The sequence below is a fragment of the Artemia franciscana genome, unplaced genomic scaffold (assembly GCF_032884065.1).
Source record: "Artemia franciscana unplaced genomic scaffold, ASM3288406v1 Scaffold_1368, whole genome shotgun sequence".
Taxonomy (NCBI): domain Eukaryota; kingdom Metazoa; phylum Arthropoda; class Branchiopoda; order Anostraca; family Artemiidae; genus Artemia; species Artemia franciscana.
In genome coordinates this window covers 57,432-82,726 of record NW_027062804.1, presented here as the reverse complement: position 1 = coordinate 82,726, position 25,295 = coordinate 57,432, and the positions used below count along the sequence as shown (strand labels likewise).

The window sequence follows — 25,295 nt, the reverse complement described above, 5'->3', positions numbered from 1 at the left end:
TTTAAAATTGAGGTATTTGTAACTTACGAAAGGGTAACCAGATCTTAATTAAATTTGATATTTAGAAGGATCTTGTGCTATAAAGTTCTAATTTCAAATTCCGACCAGATCCTGTGACATTCGGGGGAGTTGGAAGGGCGGATCCGGTCTCTTTGGGGGAGTGGGGGCGAGGGTTAATTCTGAAAGATTATAAAAATTAGGTATTTTTAACTTACGATTTAAGAAGGAAACATGTTTGAGAAGGAAGCATGATAAGAAAACAATTTACAATATGCATAACAATTGTAGCAAACAGATTTTGCATGGAACCCCCTATATTTTACCCCCCCCCCCCTTAATGTGTAAATATACAGTCGAAATTATATATTTCCCCTCTATTCCCCCAATGCGTCTCTCTTGTTTCATACCTTGTACTTATTAATTGAATTAACTGTTTAAAAGAACAACCGGAAAACAAGTGATGGGTGACAGAATGCATTGGTTTTATATAATTTGGACTATATATATTTGCTTTTTAGGGGAAGGGGGGTTGGCGGTAAAGTATAGGGGGGATCCATGCAAAAGGTGTTTGCTACAGCTATTGTGCGTACTATGAAATCTTTTCTTAACATGTTTCCTTCTCTAGGCTTATACCCCTAAGCTGTAACTATTGCTGACGAAATTGGAATTCTCTAAGAAGCAAAGTCCTGCGGATGTAATTGTTCCAGTCATCTATGCAGTCAGCACAGTAAAGGGAAAATATTTTTACACTGTGACAGTCATCAATGATGATTTCACATTCAATTCCCAGTCCTTTGGGCACAGACAACGATGCGCAATTTAAATACGTATTTAAAACGTTTTCCATGAATTTGATGAGCAGAAATGGAAGTCATTCAAGAATCTATGTCAAAAGATAAGGATAAAATTGTAACTGAAGTGTATGAAAAAATTCCTACCTATAAAGAACGGTGTCAATAATACGAAAGGGTAAGGTAATAATTTTTGATGTTATTCTAAAGTCTGGTGTTGAATATTTTGATAGCCTTGCAGACTAAAAGGACTGCAGGTACATACACAGGCTCTTGGTTTGTTTTTTAGAGGGGGGGATTAACTTAAAAATCATCGAAAATTGGTTCTATTAGTCTGTGGCCTTTTGAAAGAAAATTACTGGTACTTATGTATTATACCTAACACACTCAATAAGTGTATTTACGTTAATCATAATGAAATACACCAAAACATGATGTAAATATAATACTTTAGTTTATACAATAGTATAATTTGGGCTATATATTTGCAAATTAGGGGGGGGGGGAGAATATATCTCAGAAATGGGTTAATAACCTAACCTTACCCCCACCCCCCTGATGTACCCATATTTGACGCAAATCATACAAGTTCAATACATTCTGTCTCCCGTCATTTGTCCTTGTGTCTATGAAACCGGTTTGGTCTGATCGTACATTCAGCTAACAGCTCGACTATTTGGTATGTTACATGGCCTAAGTAACAAATTATTTTATGGTCTTTCCAAACATCAGGGTGGTTTATCTGACACTACCCCCCCCCCCCCCCTTTTTCGTTAGTTTATTTCAGCTTAGGGTGAATGTTTAGTTTCGTCACAAGTATTCTTAAGTGTATATTACTGCATATAGCAAGATTCTGATGATCGCATATTGTTTCTCTGTTATTATTAGAGAAGCGCATTTATTTTTTACCTTTCTAAAATCCCCCTTCAATGAAACTAAAAATGCGTAAAGTGGGCTTGCTTACAGGTAACATTATCTATAGAGCGAAGCTCCATGAGCCCCGCTGGCAGCGGGGTGAGGTTTATATTCTATATTTTTTCAAAAAAGTGTTAAAAAAAAACCTCAGACTAGGTTTTTTAAATAAATATAGAACAACATATATAAAACAAATTCCAATTTATTCAAACAATAAAAAGATCAGTTTTTTATGCAAGTTATTTTTTAGAAATGATTTCATTTTTTTGTGATTCATATACAGTGGTTCATTTTTAGTCTATGGGTCCGATTCTACGTCTTCTTCGCTTAGGGGTGGTGCTTCTAAATCTTCTAAAGTTGTATCTATGTCAATCCCGTGAATGACCAGTCTACTGATCACTGCAGTATATGAGGCTTCTTTGAGTATGGCCAGTTCCTCTTCGGGCATTAATAGGATGTCAGCAAACTGAAAAAAAAATCTTTTAATTTGTGTGTTTTTTTTCTCGTGAATGGGTTGCTATTGGGTCGACTTTTCAATGAGATCACAAAGACGAATATTTATTGGACGATTTCCTTCTGAACTACAACTAAGCAAAAGCCCAAGTCTTATTAGGAATGGTATTTCCATAGGGAATGGTTGTGAAAAAAAGTATTTTGAAAATAATATATCTTTCTACTTGAAATTAGCGATTTTCTGGTAAAACTTTTTTTTATTTAATTTTTGAATGTTTTTGAATTAATGCACGTTTTGATTTTGGTTCACCGCACATGAATAATTAAAACCTAAGACGAACATTTATTGGACGATTTTCTTTTGAACTACAATAAAACAAAAACCCAAGTCTTTCTAGGAATGGTATTTCCATATGGAATGGTTGTGAAAAAAAAAGTATTTTGAAAATAATATGTTTTTCTACTTGAAATTAGCAATTTTCTGATTAGCGCTTGTCTATATCCAGCTTTCCTGTTTTCCAATTATTATATAGCCTTATAGCATAGGTGGTTTGAAAGGTATTAGATAGTACCCGATTTCGAATATTTTGTTTATAAGAATAACTTAAATACTTACATTGGGATTTATTGATACCATCTGTCCATTGATGAAGACTCCTTCATCTCGGACTATGGTTGGATTTGGAATTCTTATAACTTGACGTTGAGGCAGGGCGGGGTGGCGTCCCAGGCTGATTAATTTTGTTGGGACGATCAGTGATGGAACCAGGTTTGTACTATTCCTGAAGATATTGATATTGGCGTTCACTATTGCATATCTTTCAAGGATGGAAACGTCATATTTTTTATCTGGTTTTTCCCAAAGCATCATCTGTGCCACTGCTGTCAGGTCGTCACTGGCTATTGTTAGTTTTGTTGTCGGCCGGTTGCTGGCTGTTGGTTGCAACCTTTCTATCTTTAATAGCAAACCAACGAAGCTAATGAGTTTGTTGGCATTTTCGGCGTTGGACGCGTATTGTAAATCGTGTAGATTTGGAAGTTGCAGTACTGGTAGACTCTCTGCAACTGGGAAAATAGGAAGTTACAAATACGATAATTGCGGATATACTTGACCCCTCCCCCCTAACCGATAAACTGAGATCATACACCCCTCGTCGGTCACCAAAAGCTCCTGATTGATAAGCCCGAATTATTGGCACCATTAAAATGTTCAAACGCAGATTTAAACCAATTTTAGGAATCTTATTAAAGCTTAAAATATACCGTTTGGGGCGGAGGAGGGTTGGTTGGACAACGTTGATATCTAGGGAATATTGGCATTGGTTGAGGCTTAGAGGGGGAGGGGGAAATTATAATCATGCCGCGATAATTACTCAGCAAAATTACATTACTGCTATTTAGATAGAACTAAAGATTTCTGGAATTTGCAACATTTACAAGATCATTTTCGTATTAATTTGTTAAAATCAGAACTATAACATTTTTTTCAGTGCGCGGCATTAACGGTTCCAGATATTCACAAAGACTAAACAGTGTCGTTCAATATAAAATTTAAGCAAGTGGGAAAATCAATCAAAGCTAAAGACATCGAAAACAGAAGCTGTACCAGATAATCATTAGTATCGTCCAAAATAGAAAAAGATAACGTTAAGGCCTAGCTGAAGTCCAAGCATTCTACTCCCTAGTCAATTCTTTTTTTGGGACGGCAACTCGGTCTAAGACAAAGTTATCACTTTTCTTCGTCGCTTTAGCTAAACACACATGAAAAGGTTGAACTTAAGGGGTTTCTTACTTAAAATTATGATTAGTTTTTTATTGTTTTAAAAAGTAGAGTTGTGAGAAAGAGTCAAACTTTAGCGTAAAGAGCCAGGCGTCCTAGAACAATATTACAGCGACCATTATCCCATTTTCATCACTTTTCCAAAATATGCTAAAAAAGATAAAACATCAAAAAGAAAAATTCGACAAGAATACAACAATGAAACAATAAAAACAAGAAGAATACAATAGAATTCACGAAGAAAAAAAAAACGCCAAATGTAACTAATTTATTTTCTTTACAGGTAGAATACCGAACAAGAAGAGACTATAGAAACATTGTATTTTCAAGTTTATCTTTATAATAATTGCCGATAAACAAAGTACAGCAAATTCGATAACTCTAGTACCGAGTCTAACTTTAGGTTCTGACCTTCTCACAAGTGCCAAATGAGCTCTTGGCTCTTGGCTCTTCCGACCTCGTACCATATGAGCTCTCGGCTCTTCCGACCTCGTCACAAGTGCCATATGAGCTCTTAGCTCTTGTTCATAAAATTTAAATCCTTTGATGCTTATATTGCTATATAAATTCTGCTCTTACTGTTTCGATTACTATTGATACGGGTCTCACAAACTTAGAAATATAATATGTCTTATCAAAATCATTACCTTTAATAAATTAACACTATAGTTTTTTTTTCACCTTGCTATATCGTTTCTAGACATATTAAATTTTATACATAGTTTTTTCATGTAAATAAAAGAGCAAATTTAAACCTGAAGCTTAAATTTTCTATAAAAAAAAAATATAACGCAAAAGCAGAAGTGATTATGAATTAAGAAATATATCATAAAACCAACATAATATATTTTCTCCTTGTTCATTCAGCAAATATTCTCACTGGTCACCCTCACTATTTACGGTTCTTGGATTAGATTAACACATTGGATCTGTTGTCAAGTCAGCAAATGATATAGTACAAACATTAGTTTGGCGGAGGGATTTTGGATAGTTAGCTGACTCATGTTTCTTATGTGCTTTTTATTTTTGAGAACACATGCCCAGATGTTGGCCTTGGGAGCTGGATTTTAAACCTTCGGAAAATACCCTCTCCCTTGCCTGGTTGGTCTCCAGCCACTTTCAACTTACAAAAAAAGGACTACAACTCTCAATTTCTGATGTAATGAGCACCGTCTGAAGTTTCTGTGGCACTGAGGTGGAGGTGGAGTTAGGGAAAGGTAAGCCCCTCCTATACAGAATAAATTCTCTTCATTTTGGGGCATAATGTTACCCTTTACTTTCATAATAACAGCGTAAACCAGAAATATCTCACAGAAATAAAGAGAGATCAAATGTAGTAAGGTAGAGATACCTAAAAGGAAGCATTTCAATGCCAAAACATCCCAACTCTCATTGAGCCTTAAAATAAATACAGAATTGGCTCTAAGGGAAAGACGAGGAGAGGATAGAGGTGGAAATTGATTCATGTTCCATAGGGCCGTATCCACAGATTTTTTGGGGAGGGGTTATCTATTGGGGGGGGGGAGTATAAAAAGTTTAAAAATTGCTTCAAAATGTGAAACTGATGTTTAATTGCTCTATATTTCTTAGAATATTTCTTGTCTACGCTGTTATTATGAACAGAAAGAGTAATATTAAGCTCCAAAACGAGAAGAATTTATTCCTTATAGGAGCAGAGAGGGGACTACCTTTTCCTCATCCGCACCTCCACTTCATGGTCGCAGAAAATCAGAGGATGCTCATTACTCCAGAAATTGAGAGTTCTAGTCCTTTTGTCTATATATCGAAAGTGATTGGGGACCAACCGGCCGCAGAGGGGTATTTTTCAGGGCGGGGGAGGGTTTTTTGGACCGGGGGTGGGGTGGGGGGTAAACGCCTCTACCCTTGGGCCGCATAGTCGTAACCATTTTCAAAGCTTGATAAAGTGCAGCGAATGGCGGCAATTATATGTCCTTCTCAATTCATGAACTGAATAATGCAATACAACATGTTAGGGCTACGGTTACTAGTGGGTACTATAACATTTGCCCGACATGGATAAAGAATATTATCCCTTCTTATAAACAGAAACTCCTAAATTGCTATAATCATGCATGGACTACATCCATATTCGCCAATGTTTGGAAATGTTCATCCCTCCTCCGACCTTGAGTCTTACAGGCCAATAATGATTACTCCTTTGTTGGGAAAAGTAAAGGAGAAAATGATTTACCATCGACTCCTTTGGTTCGTCAAGAAGAAGAGTACGATACTTTATAATCAAACTGGTTTCAGGAAACGCCACTCATCAACAGATTCTTTTATATTGTTAACAAATACAATTCCTAGACTTTGAAGAGGCATCTGACAATGTAAACCATCAGATCCTTTTAGCTAAACTCGCAAGTTTTGGATTATCCCCAAAGTTAGTACCCTTCGTAAAATCTTTCATAGAAAACCGAGGGTTCATTACTTGCGTAGGTTCTGTTTCCTCACCCAAAACTACAATAGCCATAGGTCTTACACATGGTGCAGTCTTGAGCTGCCTCATCTTCTTCTTTTCTCTTGGACATAAGCATCCCACACACCAATTTACAACATGCTGATGATCTGGTATTATGCGCAACAGGCATCACCTATCAGATTCTACATTCAGAGTTGCAAAAGTCCCTTTTCCTATTTGAAAAATTTTCTCAAAAATCTAGTTTACCCATTCTACCCACCTAGTCGAAAATAATTCCACCATAAGCGAAATAATGTTAGCGCAAGACAAACTCTATATGGAATAGTTGTTACAAAATTAAATCAAATTAATTACCTATGTCTCATACTACACCAAAAACTTAATTTCCACCTTCACATGACAAACACAATAAAAAATGCTATAGAAAAATAAAAATAATGAAAAGGCTACTACCCATAACCTGGGGTTGTAATAGGAAAACTTTACTCCATTTTTACAAATCATATATACGGAATAAATGGAATAGTTATTACAAAATTAAATCAAATTAATTACCTATGTCTCATTCTTGACCAAAAACTTAATTTCCACCTTCCCATGACAAACACAATAAAAAAATGCTATAGAAAAATAAGAATAATAAAAAGACTACTACCCATACCTGGGGTTGTAATAGGAAAACTTTATTCCATTTTACAAATCATATATACGACCCCATACCGATTATGGGCTCATTGTTTATGGTGCTTGTGCAAAGACCCTGATGCAAAAAATTGAAAGAAGACAAAATTATTTAATTGTCTCATATATAGTCTTAGGAAACCCACAAGTACTAAGTTTCTGTTAATTGAGAGTATATTATCAAATGAATGAAAGACCAAGATTTCTCTTGATAAATTATCCGACGAAATTGAAGCTAATATCTCACCCACCCTGCGTAACTGGTTAAGAAATCGATCCATGTATAGAGGCATTGCAAATGAATATGCCAATACCCAGAAGAAATTCACAGTGCCAGCAAAGTCTATTGGACATACATTCCCCCCCCCCATTGCTTTCATCCAGAAAAAAATTGCTGAACTTAATACAATTCCATATAAAACTATTTCCAAATTTTTGCTGATGGGTCCGAAATGAACAAGGTGGCGAGTGGAGCTTTTCTCCTTAATATTACAATGAGTGAGAGAATGTATGATAGTGTGTCTATAATGTCTGCAAAATTAAATGCCATAATCATGGCATTAGACCACCTTATGAATAATCAACCTTTGATTGTTAATTTACAAAATATTATAGTATAAGATGGATACGGAGACTTTTCATTTTCTTAGCATTATTGATAATCTTGCTTCAAGAGGCTTAAGAACTTACCTTCAGTATGTTCCACGCCATTCATGTATAATTGGTAACCATGAGGCGTATGAAATTGCAAAAAATGCTTTAAATATTGACCGGCCAAGTGGGAGACCAATCCCCGTTAGGAACCTATACCGCTGGAGATTATCAGAGGTATTGTTAAATAATTTCATTCATCTCATCTAATTCTTATCATCATTCGTTCATACCCCGGGGGTATGTTCATAATAGGCTTACCAACATGCCAAAAATGCAAGCTTCTCATCGTAAAGATGACGAAAACATAACAGTGGAATGTTACTTATAGGTCCTGTTTTTGTCTTCCCTATTTTTTTAAACGAATAAAATGTAAACTAATGTGGAGAAGTTTGTTATCCCTCAATGAAAATGATAATTGGTCTCTTACTGTCTACACTTATTTGTGCATCCCTCTACGAATGAAATGAAACTGAATTTTTGCACCCTCAAATACATCGAAAGAAAGTGATAGGCTTACCGACTCGCTAAAAATCTCAACTTCTCGTTGTAAATATGACGAAAACTTAGTGAAATGTTACTTACAGGTCCTCCCTTGTCTTAAAATTTGAAGTTCTTTTTTTATTTTGTCCTACAGCAATGATAGTACCATTTCCTTGAAATTCTTTTCAATGGTGTAGGTGCGACCCAGTTCTTGTGCGACACAAAAATTAGCAGGCAACAAGGTCCATGAAGAATATCAGTTTCACGAAGAGAAAAATCAAGTGTGCAAGTCTTCTGAATAGAAAAATCAAGAAAAATCAGCACGCAACTAGTTCCATGAACAAAAATTCAAACAAAAAACCAAAGAGAAAAATCAAGACGCAAAGAAATTTTACAAACAAAATCGGTATGCAGTAAGTTCCATGAACAAAGCCAGTTTCACAGTAAGGAAAGATCAATGTACAAGTTTCACTAAAAGATAAATTAATATGCAACAAGTTTTAGGAACAACGATCATCACGTAACAGGTTCCATGAACAAAACCAGTTTTGCGATGAGAAAAATAGTTGTACAAGTTTAACGAAGAGAAAAATCAACATATAACATGTTTCATGAACAAACACCAGCTCGCAACAAGTTCCAAGAGCAAAATTCAGCATGCAAAAAGTTCCATGAAGAATATCAGTTTCACGAGGAGAAAAATCAAGTTTACAATTTCCATTAAGAGGTAAATCAAGATGCAACAAATTTCATGAATCAAAGTCAGCAAGCTACAAGTTCCATGAACAAATAGTACTTATCAGTAGTTTTCACACATCAAGTTCCATGACCAAAATAAGTTTCACGAGGAGAAAAATCAATGTTCCATATTCACCCAAAGAAAAATCAACATACAACAAGTTTTGTGTACAATAATCAGCACTCAACAAGTTCTACGAACAAAAATTAGCACGCGACAAGCTCCATGAGCGAAAATCAGTACCCAGGAAGTTCCTTAAACAAAAAAAGTTTCACGATGAGAAAAACAAATGTAGTAGTTTCAAGAAAAGAAAAAATCAACATGCAACAAGGTTCATGAAGAAAAACTTGCATGCAAAAATTTTCCACGAATAAAAATCAGTATCCAACAAGTCTCTTGATCAAAGTCAGTTTTGCGAGGAGAAAAATCAATGTAAAAGCTTTACGGAGAGAAAATTCAACATTAAATAAGTTCTGCGAACAAAAATCAGCTTGCGAGAATTTCCAAGAATGAAAATCAGCACCCAGCAAGTTCCTTGAACAAAATCAGTTTCACGATGAGAAAAACAAATCCACAAGTTTCACAAAGAGAATAAATCAACATGCATCAATTTTCATGAACAAAAATTTGCTCGCTACAAATTCTACGAATAAAAATCAGCACGCAACAAGTCCCATGAACAGAATTAGTTTCACGAGGAGAAAAACTAATCTACAAGTTTCCCGAAGAGAAAAATAAACATTTAACAAGTTTGACGAAAAAATATTAGCGTGCAACAAGTTCAACGAACAAAAATCAGCACGTAATCAGTTCCATTAACAAAATCAGTTTTGTAAGGTGAAAAAAAAGTCAATGTACATGTTCTATGAAGAGAAAAAACAACATACAACAAGTTTCACATGTAATTTCAGATGTAAAAATTAGTAGGCAACAACTTCCATGAGCAAAAACAAGCATGCAACAAGTTCAATGAATAAAATCAGTTTCACAATGACAAAAGTCGATATACAAGTTTCCTGAAGAGAAAAATCAGCATGCAAAAAGTTTCAAGAACAACAATCTGCACGTAACAAGTTCAATAAAGAAAACCAATTTCACGATGAGAAAAATAAATGTACAAGTTTCAAGAAGAGAAAAAATCAAAATGAAACAAGTTTCAGGAACAAAAATCAGCACGCAACAAATTCCACGAATATAAATCAGCACGTAAAATGTTCCATGAACAAAATCAGTTTCACGAGGAGAAAAATCAATGTAAAAGTTTCACAAAAAGAAAAATTAACAGGCATCAAGATCCACGAGCAAAAATGAGCACGCAAAAAGTACCATGAACAAAAATCAGCTCACAGCTAGTTCGTTGAACATATCAGTTTCATGAGGAGATAAATCAACGTAAAAGTTTCACGAAGAGAATAATCAACTTGCAATAAGTTTCACGAAAAAAAATCAACACTAAACAAGTTGCAGGAACAAAAATCAGCGCGCATCAAGTTCTTTAAAACTTTTTTTCAAGTTCCAAGAACAAGTTCCACGAGCAAAAATTAGCACGCGACAAGTTCCATGAGCGAAAATCAGTACCCAGCAAGTTTCTTGAACAAAATCAGTTTCACGACGAGAAAACCAATGCACAAGTTTCAAGAAGAGAAAAAATCAACATGGAACAAGTTTCATCAACAAAAATTTGTATGCAACAATGAACCAAAATCAGTACCCAATAAGTCCCTTGATCAAAGTTAGTTTCACGAGGAGAAAAATCAATGTAAAACTTTTACGAAGAGAAAAGTCAACATGTAATAAGTTCCATTAACAAAAAACAGCACACAAGAATTTCCAAAAATGAAAATCAGCGCCCAGCAAGTTCCTTGAACAAAATCAGTTTCACGATGAGAAAAACCAATCTACAAGTTTCACGAAGAGAATAAATCAACATGAAACATGTTTTATGAACAAAATTTGCACGCAACAAATTCCAAAAACAAAAATCAGCACGCAACAAGTCCCTTGATCAAAATCAATTTCACGAGGAAAAAATCAATATACAAGACTTACTAAGAGAAAAATGAGGATGCAAGAAGTTCCATGGACAAAATCAGTTTCACGAGGAGAAAAATCTATTTACAAATTTCACGAAGTGAAAAATCAACAGTTTCACCAACAACAAAAAATCAGTATGTGAAAAATCACATGTTCTACGAAGAGAAAAACAACACACAATAATTGTTTCGAATAAAAATCAGTGGGCAACAGCTTCCATGAGCAAAAATCAGCATGCAACAAATTCAATGAACAAAATCAGTTTCACAATGACGGAAATCGATATACAAGTTTCCTGAAAAGAAAAATCAATATGCAACATCAATATAAATCAATAAAAATCAATATAATATATATATATATATATATATATATATATATATATATATATATATATATATATATATATATATATATATATATATATATATATATATATATATATATCTGACGCGGGGATGCCATGGATATTCTGTGGTAGCCACAACACTGTGCTGGGTAGAGAATTTAGAGTGGCGAAACCCTATATAGGCCAGTGTATTCTCCTGATGAGCCCTTATGTTGGGTGTTGCCTCTGAATTATTTGTCTATATTATTTTTTCTATTATTTGGTAAATGACGACTTATACTTATTGACGACATGACTGCCTGTCCATGGATTATTCTTTATGGTTGATTGTGTGTGGCTATGCTGTTTGACCTATGTGATTGTATGGATGAGTAGGGTTAAGGCCTCATTCAAGTGCTGGTCTATATTAATCACTAATTTAGGAAAACAGTCTTCCTTTTCTCCTTCTGTCTCCTTTTTTTTTTTTTTTTTTTTTTGTGTTTGTTCTGTAGCATTGGTGATTTCTCTTTTCAATATATATATATATATATATATATATATATATATATATATATATATATATATATATATATATATATATATATATATATATATATATTGGTGGGGCGCTTCGCACCCCCCCCCCCCCCAAGCCCCCCAACGCTCGTAAGTCGTTACGCGCCATATGAGTTACGCGCCATTGTAGTTGTGTCCCTGTGTCCCACCTGTGAATAGATATATATATATATATATATATATATATATATATATATATATATATATATATATTTATATATATATATGTTGCATATTAATAGATTGTCAGGTTTACTGGCTCTTGAACATGCAACATATAATTGTCCATGGGAAAAATAATCCGTATTCAGATCTATACCTCATTATTCTAATGATGTGTCCCTGTGTCCCGGTCGTCATTTGTGTCCCGGTGTCCCGGTCTGTAATTTCTATTCGAACAATCCCTGTGTCCCGGTCGTCATTTATATATCCCGCCTGTGCCCCCGGCGTCCCCGTTGTAGGTGTGTCCCTGTGTCCCGGTCGTCATTTATATTCCCTGTGTCCCGGTCGTGATTTGTGTCCGGGTGTCCAAGTCTGTAATTTCTCTTTGAGGTTCCCGGTCGTCATTTATATTCCTTGTGTCCCGGTCGTCATTTGTGTCCCGGTGTCCCGGTATGTAATTTTATCAGTTGACAAACATGACGTCAGTCGACAAACAACTTCATGACGCATACAGCTCAATCCTTATAATGACGTCAGTCGACAAACATGACGTCAGTCGACACACAAACATGACGTCACTCGACAAACACACACACAGACAACTTATTTATATATATATATATATATATATATATATATATATATATATATATATATATATATTATATATATATATATATATATATATATATATATATATATATATATATATATATATATATATATATAAATCAGAAGATACCAAAAAAGGTAACGAATTTTTCCATGTTTGATATAAACACAGCTTTTGTCAATAGTAAAACATATTTCCTTTACTTCTTCTTTCTACCCCCACTCCTTTGAAAGCCTCTTACTCTATTATTCCTTACTCGTCACTCCAACTCCCATGCTTCGGTTAGGAGATCGACTTAGAGCCGACAAAGCAGACTACAATTCTAGGCAATCTCAAGAATAATAATAGAAAAAGAAAAAATGGACTCAAGTATCTCAAATTTTCATAATCTTAAATTTAGCTCCCACATTTTCATACTAGAATTTTCATGTTTTATATGAAAAAAATTTATAAGCTTATATTTTCTTGTTTGAAAAGAAGCCCAATTTTAGTTAAGAAACCAGCAAAGAAAAAAAAAATACTAACCTGGATTTCCAACAATGACCAAATTATCACCAGCTGCGCTTTGGAGCGTGCCACTTACTATACCAGCGGCAAAGACAGTTGAAGGAGCAACATGACCAAAAAGGACCTGACCAAGGGCTTCTGGATCAGCAAGCAGACCATCAAGACCACCTTCAGGGAGGGTATCGAAGGTGGCATTAGTTGGTGCAAAAAGGGTGAATGGACCACCTGAAATATAAAGATTACCTTTAAGATATCCTAAATTGAAAAGATACAAATAGATGGACTTAAAAGAACACCTTTAAATAAGATGATGGGATAACATTGTTTAGTTGATACTATATTGTATCTCTGATTGCAGTAACATCTATTTATTGCATTCAGAAGTATAAAATGACTCGAAGGGCCAAATATTTTTGACACTTTAAAAATAATATTTTACTTTTTGTTCGTATGCTTAGTATTACATGGTCCTTGGTACTCCGATTTCTGATCGATAAAAATACTAACAAATTATAAATATTAGCGTTCAGTATTTATTCAGTGGGAGGAAGGAGGAGGGATTCAATTTCGAAAGCATGGATAATTATTTTTTAAGGACAGTATAATTTTTCCAGAAATCCATTGAATATAACTACCATTTCAGAGAGACATTTTGCGAAGCAAATGTATGAGTATAAATATATGGAATTTATGCTTTTTAGAACCCAAGGCTGGGAATTTGTATCTCTTGTCGACTTCCAAGAAACAATTATGCAAAAATCGCTTTCCAAATGTTGATATCCAATATTTTGATTTTATTTTTATTTTTTTTTAATGTTGGTGGTATTTGTGAACGCTAAATAGGCTTATTAATTTTGGACAGAATTTTAATTATGTTTTCAAAAGAAAGTAAGGGAGAGATTTTACCAAACTATCTTTATCAGAAAAATCTTCATCAGCCCATCAGAAAAATGTGTCTTCATCCCCCTCCCTATTCTGGTGGGGGGATACAGAGGGGCAACAAAATATGAGAGATACAGAGAGGTTAAATATGCCAGAAAGGACTGTCTGAACTTAATCTAACCTAATAGGAAATAAGATTTATCATCTATTTGCTACTACATTTTAGGATTGTAACCTGATATGATTTCATTGGGGACAGAAAAGGTCAATGATTCTACCAAATAAATTATAACAGGCCATTTGGTTTCAATGGAGGTAAGATATGATTCCCTTTTGTTCCTTTTGGGCTCTCGAAGTAGCCTTAAAAGAAATTTAAAATTTTTCAATGTTGGTCACCGAATTCTGACCTACCTAGTTTCTTCAGTGTTGGTTACCGAATTCTAACCAGCCTTGTATGACCAAAAATTTTCCTAGTATGATTTTTTCTTTAAAAGGTTGTCCGACATCAGTAACAGATGTTATTCAAACTCTTCTGTATAGTAGCGTGGGCTTGATCCAACCGATGTGTATTTTGAAGAAATGTGGCTCCTGAATAGTTGCATTTAGTGTATCTGCAGTAATTGAACGTTCAATTGATCTTAGAGTAAGACAAGAACTAGTGTAGTTATGTTTCTTCAGAATCCAGTCCCTTTAACATAGTAGCAAGTTTTAATCTGGGAAACAACCATCATTGAGGCGGTGCTTTATAGAGCTTTGGTGCCGAAGGCTTAGTAATATTTTCTATATTCTAAAGCATAAGAAACAGATATTTGCATAGTAGTATTGGTTCAAGGAAATTGACTAGACATAAGTCTGTAGTTCTCCTAATATTTTTCGAACAATAGGAATACACCTTGATTGTATTCTCAGCAAAGAAGGATTTGCAGGAGAGTTTAAACTTCCCTAGTTACATAGCTTTATTTATGATAAAACACAAGTAATAATTAACAATTTATGGTTTGTTGATAGAAAAAGGAGTTTTGGTTACTTTTAAGGTAGTGAAATCTCAAGCTGATGTTTCCAAGAAAAACAATTTAGCTTTCTTAATAAAGAAGGGAAGAAACTTACAAGCTAATATCTCTCCTCGGCCTGAACTTCAACAGCAGTCAAAAGAGTTGTGAATCTACCCTCAGCATCAGCTGCAAGAACCTAGGGGATGTTACCAGCTGGGATTGGAAAGTTTACTCTGTTAATCACTTGAACCATTCCATTGTCTGCCCACTCATCAGGCAATGTGATTGTGGCTCCATCAATGGTATAAGTCTGAAATAAATCAGTTGTATTAGTAACTGCAATAAAAAGTAATTCGTAATCAATATTTGCAACCGTCAGTCATGTCCACCTGGCTATAAGTGATGAGAGTTATGACTCTCGAGAGTCCTTATCGAGAGGTAAGTTGAAGTTAACGAGAGTTTTGACCAGTAGTTATGACTCTCTTGAGTCGTTAACGAGAGGTAAGTTGAACTTAACGAGAGTCATGACCAACTAGTCATAACTCTCGTTAAGAAAGTATTGATTAGAGTTTCAACCATGCTGTAGCAACTTCCTGCCTCAACGTACGTGCATGCTAGTAGGATTAAGTTTACGAAACTCAGAAAATTTAGCATTTAGTCTGTAATCCGATTAATATACTTGGTCTTCAGGGCTCTGCAAAGACAATGAATAAATATTTGGTATTATACCTAAACTTTAGACCTTAATTCTTTCTGTGCCACCAGGGGCACCCAGCGCACCCAGAAAGAGCCGTCAATCATCCTTCATATGTGCTGCTGCCCAGACGTCTTCCCATTAGGGTTGGATTGTCAAATTGATAAACTTCGGGTCCCGCTGGCATGCACGACGAAGTATATTTTTCGGCTTTCCTCTTTTTCGGGTGCCTTTTCGTTGCCATTCGAATCACGTTCTTTTGAGTGTATTTTCCATCATATGGATAACTTTTCCCAAGTAGCGCCATCTTCGTTTGCATATGAAATCTGTTACCAGGGGCTGATGTCTGATAGAGCGAACTGTCTGGTTAGTTATGTTGAAATATTCCAACTGTGGCTGATTTGGATATAATAGCTATTATTTTGATTACTCTTAATAGTAAAATATTACATTGAAAACAAATTTAAAGGAATTTTAAAAAATAACTAAAACCACTCAAAAATGGCTTCAGGCCGAAACCAAAAAATACAACATTGGAATCACCATTGCTGAAAACCCCATATAGGAAATTTACAGTACCCAACATTGAACAAAAAGGAAAATCACTTCCTTGCATGAGTAGCAATGATGTGTCCTTTCCTTCTTCTTCTTCTTCACCGCTAGAGGGACACTAAAACATCGTATAAAGCTGTATAAAAGTTCATTTGAAAGGAAGTAGCTGTGTCCACGTGTTCTTTGTTTGTAACAAAACATAACTGTAACACTATCATCTGAGTCGTGCATTGAAATATTCGAATTATTTGCAAATCACTGGATTACTTGCCCCACTCAAAGATAAGTTATTATTTATTCTCATTGCATTCATTTAGCCAGTGTGGATCATTTCATAATTGTGCTTATTGAGAACTTCTCTGTGGATATACCTTTTTCACTTAATTGTTTTTGGAATGATGCCGAGTCGTGAGTGAAATTTGCTTATCATGGACAATTTGAATACCAGTACGCTTTATTATTGCCCAGTCTTGAATTTTGCTCAGCAAAATCTCGATGAGGGGTTGGACCATCCGTCTATTATGAAATACGCTAGTGATTTTTTCCCGTATGAAGATGTTATTGGAGCTAAGAAACCTTTATATAGCAATTGCTTCCCAGATGAGCCTATACCTCGTCGTTCGGGACCCAGTGCTAAGAATAGTTCATTGTCGGACATTATCGCTACTCTTTCTCGCTGCTCTGCAAAAAATATTGATATTCCAGAGTTCGTGATCAAATCCCCCTCTGAAGTCCCTAGCGTTCTGGCGTCAGCTTATTCTATCCTTACCGTCAAAGTCAACCAGTGCCTTGATCAGTTAAAATCGCTTGCTCACCTCAATAGTCCAACAACGTCTATTAATAGTTCTTTGCTCTCAGATAGTAAGGGTACCAATCACAAACCCTCGTACGCCGTTGTTGTTAAATATCCGCCTCCAGAACTAAGAGACCCCGTTTCTCGCAAGGAAAAGCTTGATTCTTTCGCCGGACATGACGGTATTGTGTCGGTAAAGTCCGATCCGGTAAGGAATAGATGGGTTGTTGTTACGCGGGATAAAGTTTCCGCCAATTCTCTTGCCGCATCTGCTGTTGCGAGCTATCCAGATATTCTTGCTAAAGTGATTGATCGCAAACCTCTTGGAGTAATTAGGGGACTTCCCGCTAGTGTTTCTAGTAGTATATTCATCTCCGTTATTCCTGGTCTTGTTGAGGCCAGCCAGATCGGCTCTTCTCATACATTCCGTTTAGAGTTCCTTGATTCCGCTGCCCTAAAATCTGCCATCGCTACAGGTCTGCGCTTGGGTTATGAGTCTTTTAAAATATCGGAATACAAAGAATTGCCCAGACGGTGTCTTAGATGCCAAAGTATCCATCATTCGTTAGCTCACTGCCCATTTGCCCCGAATGAGATGAAGTGCTCTAAATGTTCTGGATGCCATTCCAATACTAAAGACAATCCTTGCTTAGAGGCTCCGAAATGTGCCAACTGCGGCGAAGCTCATGTTTCCTATAGTATGAATTGCCCAGTGATAAAACGCGCTTTGAACTCTGCTCCAAAATGAACCAAGCCACTATTTTAAGTTTTGCTTCTCTTAATATTAACGGCACAAAAGACAAAGACTTGTTAATTAATGAATTATTAGTCCATGACATAGTGTTCTTGCAAGAACATCTTTTGACCAAATCAAACGTTTCTAGCTTGAAGTGATCTTCTGTCCACCATTTTTTTCGCAAGAGGCCAAGAAAACTAGAGGCCGCCCTTCCGGTGGCCTAGCAATTTTTTTCCGTTCCCCATCAAAGCCCTCTGTGATTCATTGTGATGATAACATCTTAGCGATTAAATGTGACAGTACCGCCTTTATAAACGTTTACTTACCTTGCGATCGACGTTCTATAGCATCGTTCACATCTTTCGCTAATTGTTGCTCCAGTTTAAAGTCTCTACTCGAAAGTCTACGTTTGAAAGACGCCTTTCGTTAACTGTTTCGACAAGAAGCAATTAACGAAGAAACATTTTTCGTTTCTACCCCAATGTGTCCATGGTAATACACTATCCTATACACTTCTGAGGAACGCTCGGTAAAAAAACACCAAGTATGTCTCGGGGATAAGAGGCCGTCTGACTTAACAAATCATATCAGATCGATAGAGTGTATTAAAGTTGAAATGGTTATAATTTTTAAGTGCTAGATTATTACCTGAAATGTAAATTGTGTGTGCGGTTAAGGATAATATAGTCTTTAATCGTGTAATTCATTCTTACGAATATAGAGGAGAGACACATAATGTATTTTCTAATGCATCTGGGGGGGGGGGCAAATGGTCTTTTCTTAAATTGTTTTCATTGGAAACACAAAAAGGCTTATGATCTATAATGCTCGACTGACGTTACAACGGTAGAATGTTTACCGCCTAGTTTTTCTGTGCTAGAGTAGCAACGGCAAAAAAAAATGCTAGGTAAAAATCCCAATTTTCTCTTGGGCTTTTAGCCTAGAACACATGTTGTTTTTTTGGGGGGCACTCCTTTCAGCAGCTCAGTGGGCTAACAATAGTACAAAAAATACACTACGTGAGATTTTCAAAACTAAAAATCATGGACGTGGATACCATTTGTCAACTGCCGCTTATCAATAGTTGAGTGGTTCCTCCTAACTTTTTATTTGGTTTTTTTATAATTATTGTTAAATTCTTTTATAATTAAAATTCATAATATTTTCAATATTTATTTCATCAAAAAATTTTATTTAAACTTTCATTCTTTTATTATTAAAAGTTTACCTATTGTTGTTATTATTCAGGCTTTTTGGTTTTCATGCTGAAGAGAAGGAAATGATTGAGATTGTCTTTTTTTATGATGAAATTTGGCGCTGTTTTTCCAAATTTTGCAATATTTCAAGCTCAAATTGACGACGTTTCTTGCGAAGTGACAACGATTTACCCAATTGGTTCCAAAAAAAAGCAACGTGTGTTCTAGGCTTTAGACTGGGTTACATTGCTACAGACCTATCTTCCAAACCTGTTTCTCCCAGCCTTTGGCGACTTTTGCACGATGATAACTACGAAGTGCCGTAAAAGAGGTAAAATACTGGCAAAACTCGTAAAACAGAAAAATAGGTAAAATATCAATTTTATGTGGTCTCTAAATTTACGCATATACCTAGGCTGGCGTACTATTCAGCTATGCAGTTACCCTCAAATGTTATCGACTTCAACAAATAATTTGTATTCTTTTCTTTCTTCCTCATTCATATTTTTTTTTTTTTAACTTGGTAGACTTTTTAATTTTTTAGGTCACTTATCATCACGCGTCTCTGGACTAAACTTACGGGAAAATGCGTCACTAGTTGCATCAAAGAATTCATCTGCCAGTGGTTTCTCTAATTCAACTGCTTTGGAATTTGAAGCAAAAAGCTTAAAAAGTCAGAGAACATGTTTGAAAAGTCGCCTTTACAGTAAAAAGCATAGAAAATTGGAAAGACATCAAAGAACAGATAAAGGGAAAAAGCCATTTAAATGTGATCTATGTGAAAAGGCTTTTTCTAGAGCTCACGATCTGAAACGGCACCAACGAGTGCACACAGTTGAAAAACCTGTCAAATGTGATGTATGTGACAAGATGTTTTCTCAAGCAGCATATTTGAATGCACATCAAAGAGTGCATACTGGTGAGAAACCGTTTAGATGTGATATATGCGACAAAACCTTTTCTCAAGCTACAAATTTGAACAGACATCAAAGAGAGCATACGGGTGAAAAACAGTTTAAATGTGGTGTATGCAAAAAGGATTTTTCTAGAGCTCACGATCTGAAACGGCACCAACGAGTGCACACAGGTGAGAAACCTGTCAAATGTGATGTATGTGACAAGACGTTTTCTCAAGCAGCATATTTGAATGCACATCAAAGAGTGCATACTGGTGAGAAACCGTTTAGATGTGATATATGCGACAAAACCTTTTCTCAAGCTACAAATTTGAACAGACAGCAGAGAGCATACGGGTGAAAAACAGTTTAAATGTGGTGTATGCACAAAGGATTTTTCTAGAGCTCACGATCTGAAACGGCACCAACGAGTGCACACAGGTGAGAAACCTGTCAAATGTGATGTATGTGACAAGACGTTTTCTCAAGCAGCATATTTGAATGCACATCAAAGAGTGCATACTGGTGAGAAACCGTTTAGATGTGATATATGCGACAAAACTTTTTCTCAAGCTACAAATTTGAACAGACAGCAGAGAGCATACGGGTGAAAAAACGTTTAAATGTGGTGTATGCAAAAAGGCTTTTTCTAGAGCTCACGATCTGAAACGGCACCAACGAGTGCACACAGTTGAGAAACCTGTCAAATGTGATGTATGTGACAAGACGTTTTCTCAAGCAGCATATTTGAATGCACATCAAAGAGTGCATACTGGTGAGAAACCGTTTAGATGTGATATATGTGACAAAACCTTTTCTCAAGCTACAAATTTGAACAGACAGCAGAGAGCATACGGGTGAAAAACAGTTTAAATGTGGTGTGTGCAAAAAAGCTTTTTCTAGAGCTCACGATCTGAAACGGCACCAACGAGTGCACACAGGTGAGAAACCTATCCAATGTGATGTATGTGAGAAGACCTTTTCTCAAGCAGCATATTTGAAAGCGCATGAAAGAGTGCATACGGATGAGAAGCCATTCAAATGTAGTATATGCCACAAGACCTCTTCTCGAGCAGTATATTTGAACAAGCACCACAGAGTGCATACGAAAGACAAACCATTCAAATGTGATGTGTGTGTCAACGGGAGTCTTTGAACAGGTATAAGACACGGCATACGGGTGATAAACCTTCTAAATGGGATGTATTTGAAAAAACCTTTTCTTTTGCGAATTTTTTGACAATGCACTAAAGAGTACCTACACTTGAAAAGCTGTGTAAATGTGATGCATATGACAAAACCTTTCCTCTAGGACACAATTTAAAAATGCAATCAAGAGTGTATATGGGTGAGAAACCACTTAAATGTGTTATAGGTGACAAAACTTTTCTCTAGGGAATATTTTAAACACAAAACAAAGACTGTGTAAAGGTGATTAACCTTCTAGATGTAATGTATGTAAAAAATGTTTTTCTTCACTATACTGTTAGAACGCGTACAAATGACTACATACAGATGATAAAACTTCTAAATGTGAAGTTTATAAGGAAGGTGTTTCTTATTTGAGTAATTTGATGTGGCATCAAAGAGTATGTGCAGGAGTTTAGGCTTATTACAATAATATGAGCTGGATCCTTTTCATTCAGGGCCTTTACTTTTGCAAGTAATTAGAAATACTTAAAATTAAATTAGGTTTTGCTTTTCTATGGTTTTCTTGTATGTTTGGTTTATTAAACAATTTCATGATCATCCCTTGAAAATTAAATAAAAAAACAAGTTTTTGTTTTAACTGAAAGTAAGGAGTGTCATTAAACATTGCACATAAACTAAAGCACTGAAAAGAATCTCACCATGATAAACCTTGAAATGTAGTCAATGGGCCTCTCTCTTGGCCATAAATGTCAAGAAATTCAAAGAATTTTAAAGTGTCAGGGGATCGGGCCCAAATTAGCCCCTGACGTCGACCCTGAGCAAATCAAAATCCATTTGTTATTAACGAATAAAATGAATAATGATCAAATTTATGCACCCAAAACTAAATAATATTTTAAAAAGATCTTGAATTTATTTACGTTAAGGAAATTTCTACCTATTGCTTTTCAAAATAGAGGAGGGATATTATCTTATTAACCCAAGCCAAACCAATATCAGTAACAATTCTCATTAATAAAAGACAGACAAAAAAATCCCAACTGATCTTTTAGATACAGGGCAACTCTAAAACAGCAATTTTACCCTACATTTTCCTAGGGAATATACGGGACATGCATAATCTAAAATTTGTCGGATGTAAGTGAGATAGGCTATCCTTAGTTGTGCCACTGAGAAACCAAATCGACGCATTAGTATAAGTGTCCGCATCACACTATTTGCCTTTTTGATAATTGTATCGACATGCAGGCTGAAAGAGCAGTCGATGCTAAACTTGACACCAAGCACTACTGTCAAAGATTCACTAGGATAAAGAGGAAGAGGGTACACAAAGTCTCTCTTCAGGGGATTAAAGCGAAGGATTTTAGTATTTCCTTCGTTGATTTAGAAGCTGTTCGCAGTACATTCATCTTTAAAGTTGTTGATTATTTTGTTACAGAATTGGGGAACAGCCTCAGACTTCTCAAAAATGTACTTCAGTAGGACTGACAAGTCGTCTACATACTTAAATCTTTCTTCATAGCCGGAAAGGATGAAATTTATCGCTGCCGAAAACAGTAGACTAGCGAGCTTAGTACCTTGTGGGGCTCCGCATGTAAGCTCGACCCATTCGGAATCGGTATCTCCTGGGAAAAGACTGTAAACGCACTGATAGCGGGCTTGTAAAAAATTGATCACTCAAAGGAAAATATGTTTGTGCGCACTCATGGTGCATAGATTTGTTATAGCAATGGAATGGCGAATAAGATCGAAAGCCTTTCGGTAGTCTATGAGGAGAAGGTCGACTTATAGCACTTGTTCGGTCGAGCCAATCGACAATGAGATGGTTCATCCGTATTAAATAAACAGTTGTGCTGCTGCCTCTTAAGCATCCATACTGATACGGGTCTAGATGTGAAGAGACATGTGACATAAGTTTGCGGTAAATAAAAGTTTCTGTCACTTTAGAAATGTTCGGAGTTATTGATATAGGCCGGAGTTGATCACATGATTTTGGACACCTTACCTTTAGAATAACACAGACATATACTCTTTTTCAAGCACTAAGGAATACTTGCTGACGGAAACATTGGTTGATTATAGAAGAGAGTGGCTTAGCAAAAAAATGGCGAGTTCGCGTAACAGCTTTACTGGAAGCTCACCTGGGTAGGACGCACAGTTCGCTTTCAGTCTTAGGAGTTCCTTATAAACAGTGAATTCAGAGACTTCACATACGTCATGAATCTCTGCACCAGCAATGATAGTATCAATTTCTGATTTGGTGATTAATGGAAATGTCGTACAAATGTCAGCAAAAAAAGAATTGATTTCATTAGCTGAGGTCAAGTTTTGGTGATTGATGGAAATGTCGTACAAATGTCAGCAAAAAAAGAATTGATTTCATTAGCTGAGGTCAAGATACCGTCCTCTTTGAGCAGCCTTAGATTCTGAGTGTTGTCTTACCGGTAAGTCTTTTTACTGAGGAATGCCATTTGTGGGGGTCTACTGTGAGTAAAGGAGTAACTTTATCCCTCACATACTGCTTCTTGGCGCGCTTATTCAGTTGAACAATATGATTACGCAACTTGGCTGAAGCGACGGTATCACCAGCGATATGAAGGTGACAACGGGTTTTTATTAAATTCTTTAGATAATTGATTATCCACGGTTTATCAGTGTCACTCAAGGTAATGACTTTTACGGGGAAACAAGTCTGAAACTGCTCCTGAAGCGGAGCTTTCAGCTCATTGACTTTGATATTAATATTCTGTTCAGAGCAAATGTCGTCACATTGATAATTACCGATCCAGCGAAACAAATTTAGATATCGAGTCCTCAATAAGTGGTCGCACTGTATATTTGACTCGTTTTGGCTTCTCGTTCGGCCTTCTCGGTTCGGCTTCTCGTTCTGGAAGAATTTGTTAAAATCATTGAGTAAGTCCAGGACATAGCTTTCAAATTCAAACTAGATTCTCAGAAGTGGATTAGCCAATGTTTTTGCAGCACGATCGTTAGCGTGAGTAGGGTCTTCGAGAGCTAACCCTTGGAATGTTCAAGAATCCTATCAACGCACAATTTAAGTGAAAGCCAACACGTGTGCCCCGGCAAGAGCATTCGATGAATATTTGTGTCCATAAATCTTTGGAAGGCAAGAAAACCTCTCCTTCTCTTAACACTCATGTTGAAATGGTCATGAACGGTATGAAATAGATCTTCTAACCCCTTTGGTGGCTTCTTACAGGCGTAAAATACTACTAGATGTGTCATATGGCTGCTAAACTTTACACAGGTTATCTAGGGTTACTATGTCTTGATCCTGCTGAAAACAGAATTGTCGGAACAAAACATGGTATTGCAAGTATCCGAAGAGTGGCCGATCCAGTTCTTGAATGGTATCTTTCTATCTTTGATAGCTTTCTCAACAAGCTCAAAGACTGTCTCTGTATTTGGGTCAGGACATTCGATCATATCCAGCAGGTCAACTTCTATTTCAAGTTCTGAGCTGAAAAGTATGACGGCACCAGAAAGTTGTTTCACCACTCTGTTATCAGTTGTCTCATCGAAAATGACCGTGAACTGAGTTGACTAAAGTTTTTCGCAAAGCATCTCATTAAAATAAGATCCTAGCGACAAACAACGTTAGTTACTTTCTGTTTTCCAAGAGCAATCCTTTCAGCAACAAACTAATTTGGCAGGCTTTTCACGTCAAGTGGTACTAGCTTCTCTATCAGGGAGAAAGCCAAGTCATTCTCGACAAGGAAGGCAACCAGCTCGGTTTCCGTAGTACCAACGTCTTTACAATCAACTGAAAACATGTGATTGATGGGAACAGTGGTTCTTTTTGCAGAGTCTATACTCCTCATTAGTTCCTTATGCTTTGCAGATTTTGCATGTTTACCAAGTACAGTTTTTCCACAAATAAACCTCTATTGATAGCACGTACAAAATCCCTTTTCATTGCTGGCTTTATCTCTTGCAAGCCAAATTGAAAAGTCAGGCATTCTCAGCCATCTAGAATGAAACTTGGACCATTATCAGGCATGCTTTTTCTTAGTTGACGTTGATTCTCTTCTTCTTCTCCTATCTTTGTCGCTATCTATTTCCATCACACTATCTGCATCTTCACCATCGTTAATATCGGGCTCAGTGTCAACTATGTTGAAAGACACGGCAGCTATACTTCGTATTTAGATCAAATAGACTACTTAGGAGTGTGGAGTCCACTCTGACAGTTACAAGGACACAGGAGAGAAAAAAAAAGCTCTAT

At 36.1% G+C, this 25,295-nt stretch overlaps 2 protein-coding genes across 2 annotated transcripts; one reads left to right on the top strand and one right to left on the bottom strand.

Moving 5' to 3' along the window:
• Positions 1–1,909: 1,909 nt before the first annotated feature.
• LOC136042492 (uncharacterized) lies at positions 1,910–16,031 on the bottom strand. Its single transcript, XM_065727457.1, has 5 exons — positions 15,857–16,031; positions 15,241–15,366; positions 13,175–13,381; positions 2,776–3,224; positions 1,910–2,172 (listed from the first exon to the last, which is right to left on the bottom strand). The coding sequence occupies exons 1-5, from the start codon at positions 16,029–16,031 to the stop codon at positions 2,005–2,007; spliced, it is 1,125 nt and encodes a 374-aa protein (XP_065583529.1). The 3' UTR covers positions 1,910–2,004.
• A 673-nt stretch (positions 16,032–16,704) lies between these two features.
• Positions 16,705–21,815, top strand: LOC136042491 (zinc finger protein 233-like). The gene is made up of 3 exons (XM_065727455.1): positions 16,705–16,894; positions 16,982–17,251; positions 19,546–21,815. Exons 1-3 carry the CDS (start codon positions 16,705–16,707, stop codon positions 20,256–20,258), a joined length of 1,173 nt encoding a protein of 390 aa, XP_065583527.1. The 3' UTR covers positions 20,259–21,815.
• The last annotated feature ends 3,480 nt before the right edge of the window (positions 21,816–25,295 follow it).

Coding starts and splice junctions, on each gene's coding strand:
- LOC136042492 (XM_065727457.1), bottom strand. CDS start 16,031: ATGGCGCTACTTGGGAAAAGTTATCCATATGATGGAAAATACACTCAA. Junction 13,382..15,240: donor AAACTTTCCAATCCCAGCTG/GTAACATCCCCT, acceptor TTTATATTTCAG/GTGGTCCATTCACCCTTTTT. Junction 2,173..2,775: donor TGGTATCAATAAATCCCAAT/GTAAGTATTTAA, acceptor TTTTTTTTTCAG/TTTGCTGACATCCTATTAAT.
- LOC136042491 (XM_065727455.1), top strand. CDS start 16,705: ATGGACAATTTGAATACCAGTACGCTTTATTATTGCCCAGTCTTGAAT. Junction 16,895..16,981: donor AGATGAGCCTATACCTCGTC/GTTCGGGACCCA, acceptor TTGATATTCCAG/AGTTCGTGATCAAATCCCCC. Junction 17,252..19,545: donor TTCTTTCGCCGGACATGACG/GTATTGTGTCGG, acceptor TTAATTTTTTAG/GTCACTTATCATCACGCGTC.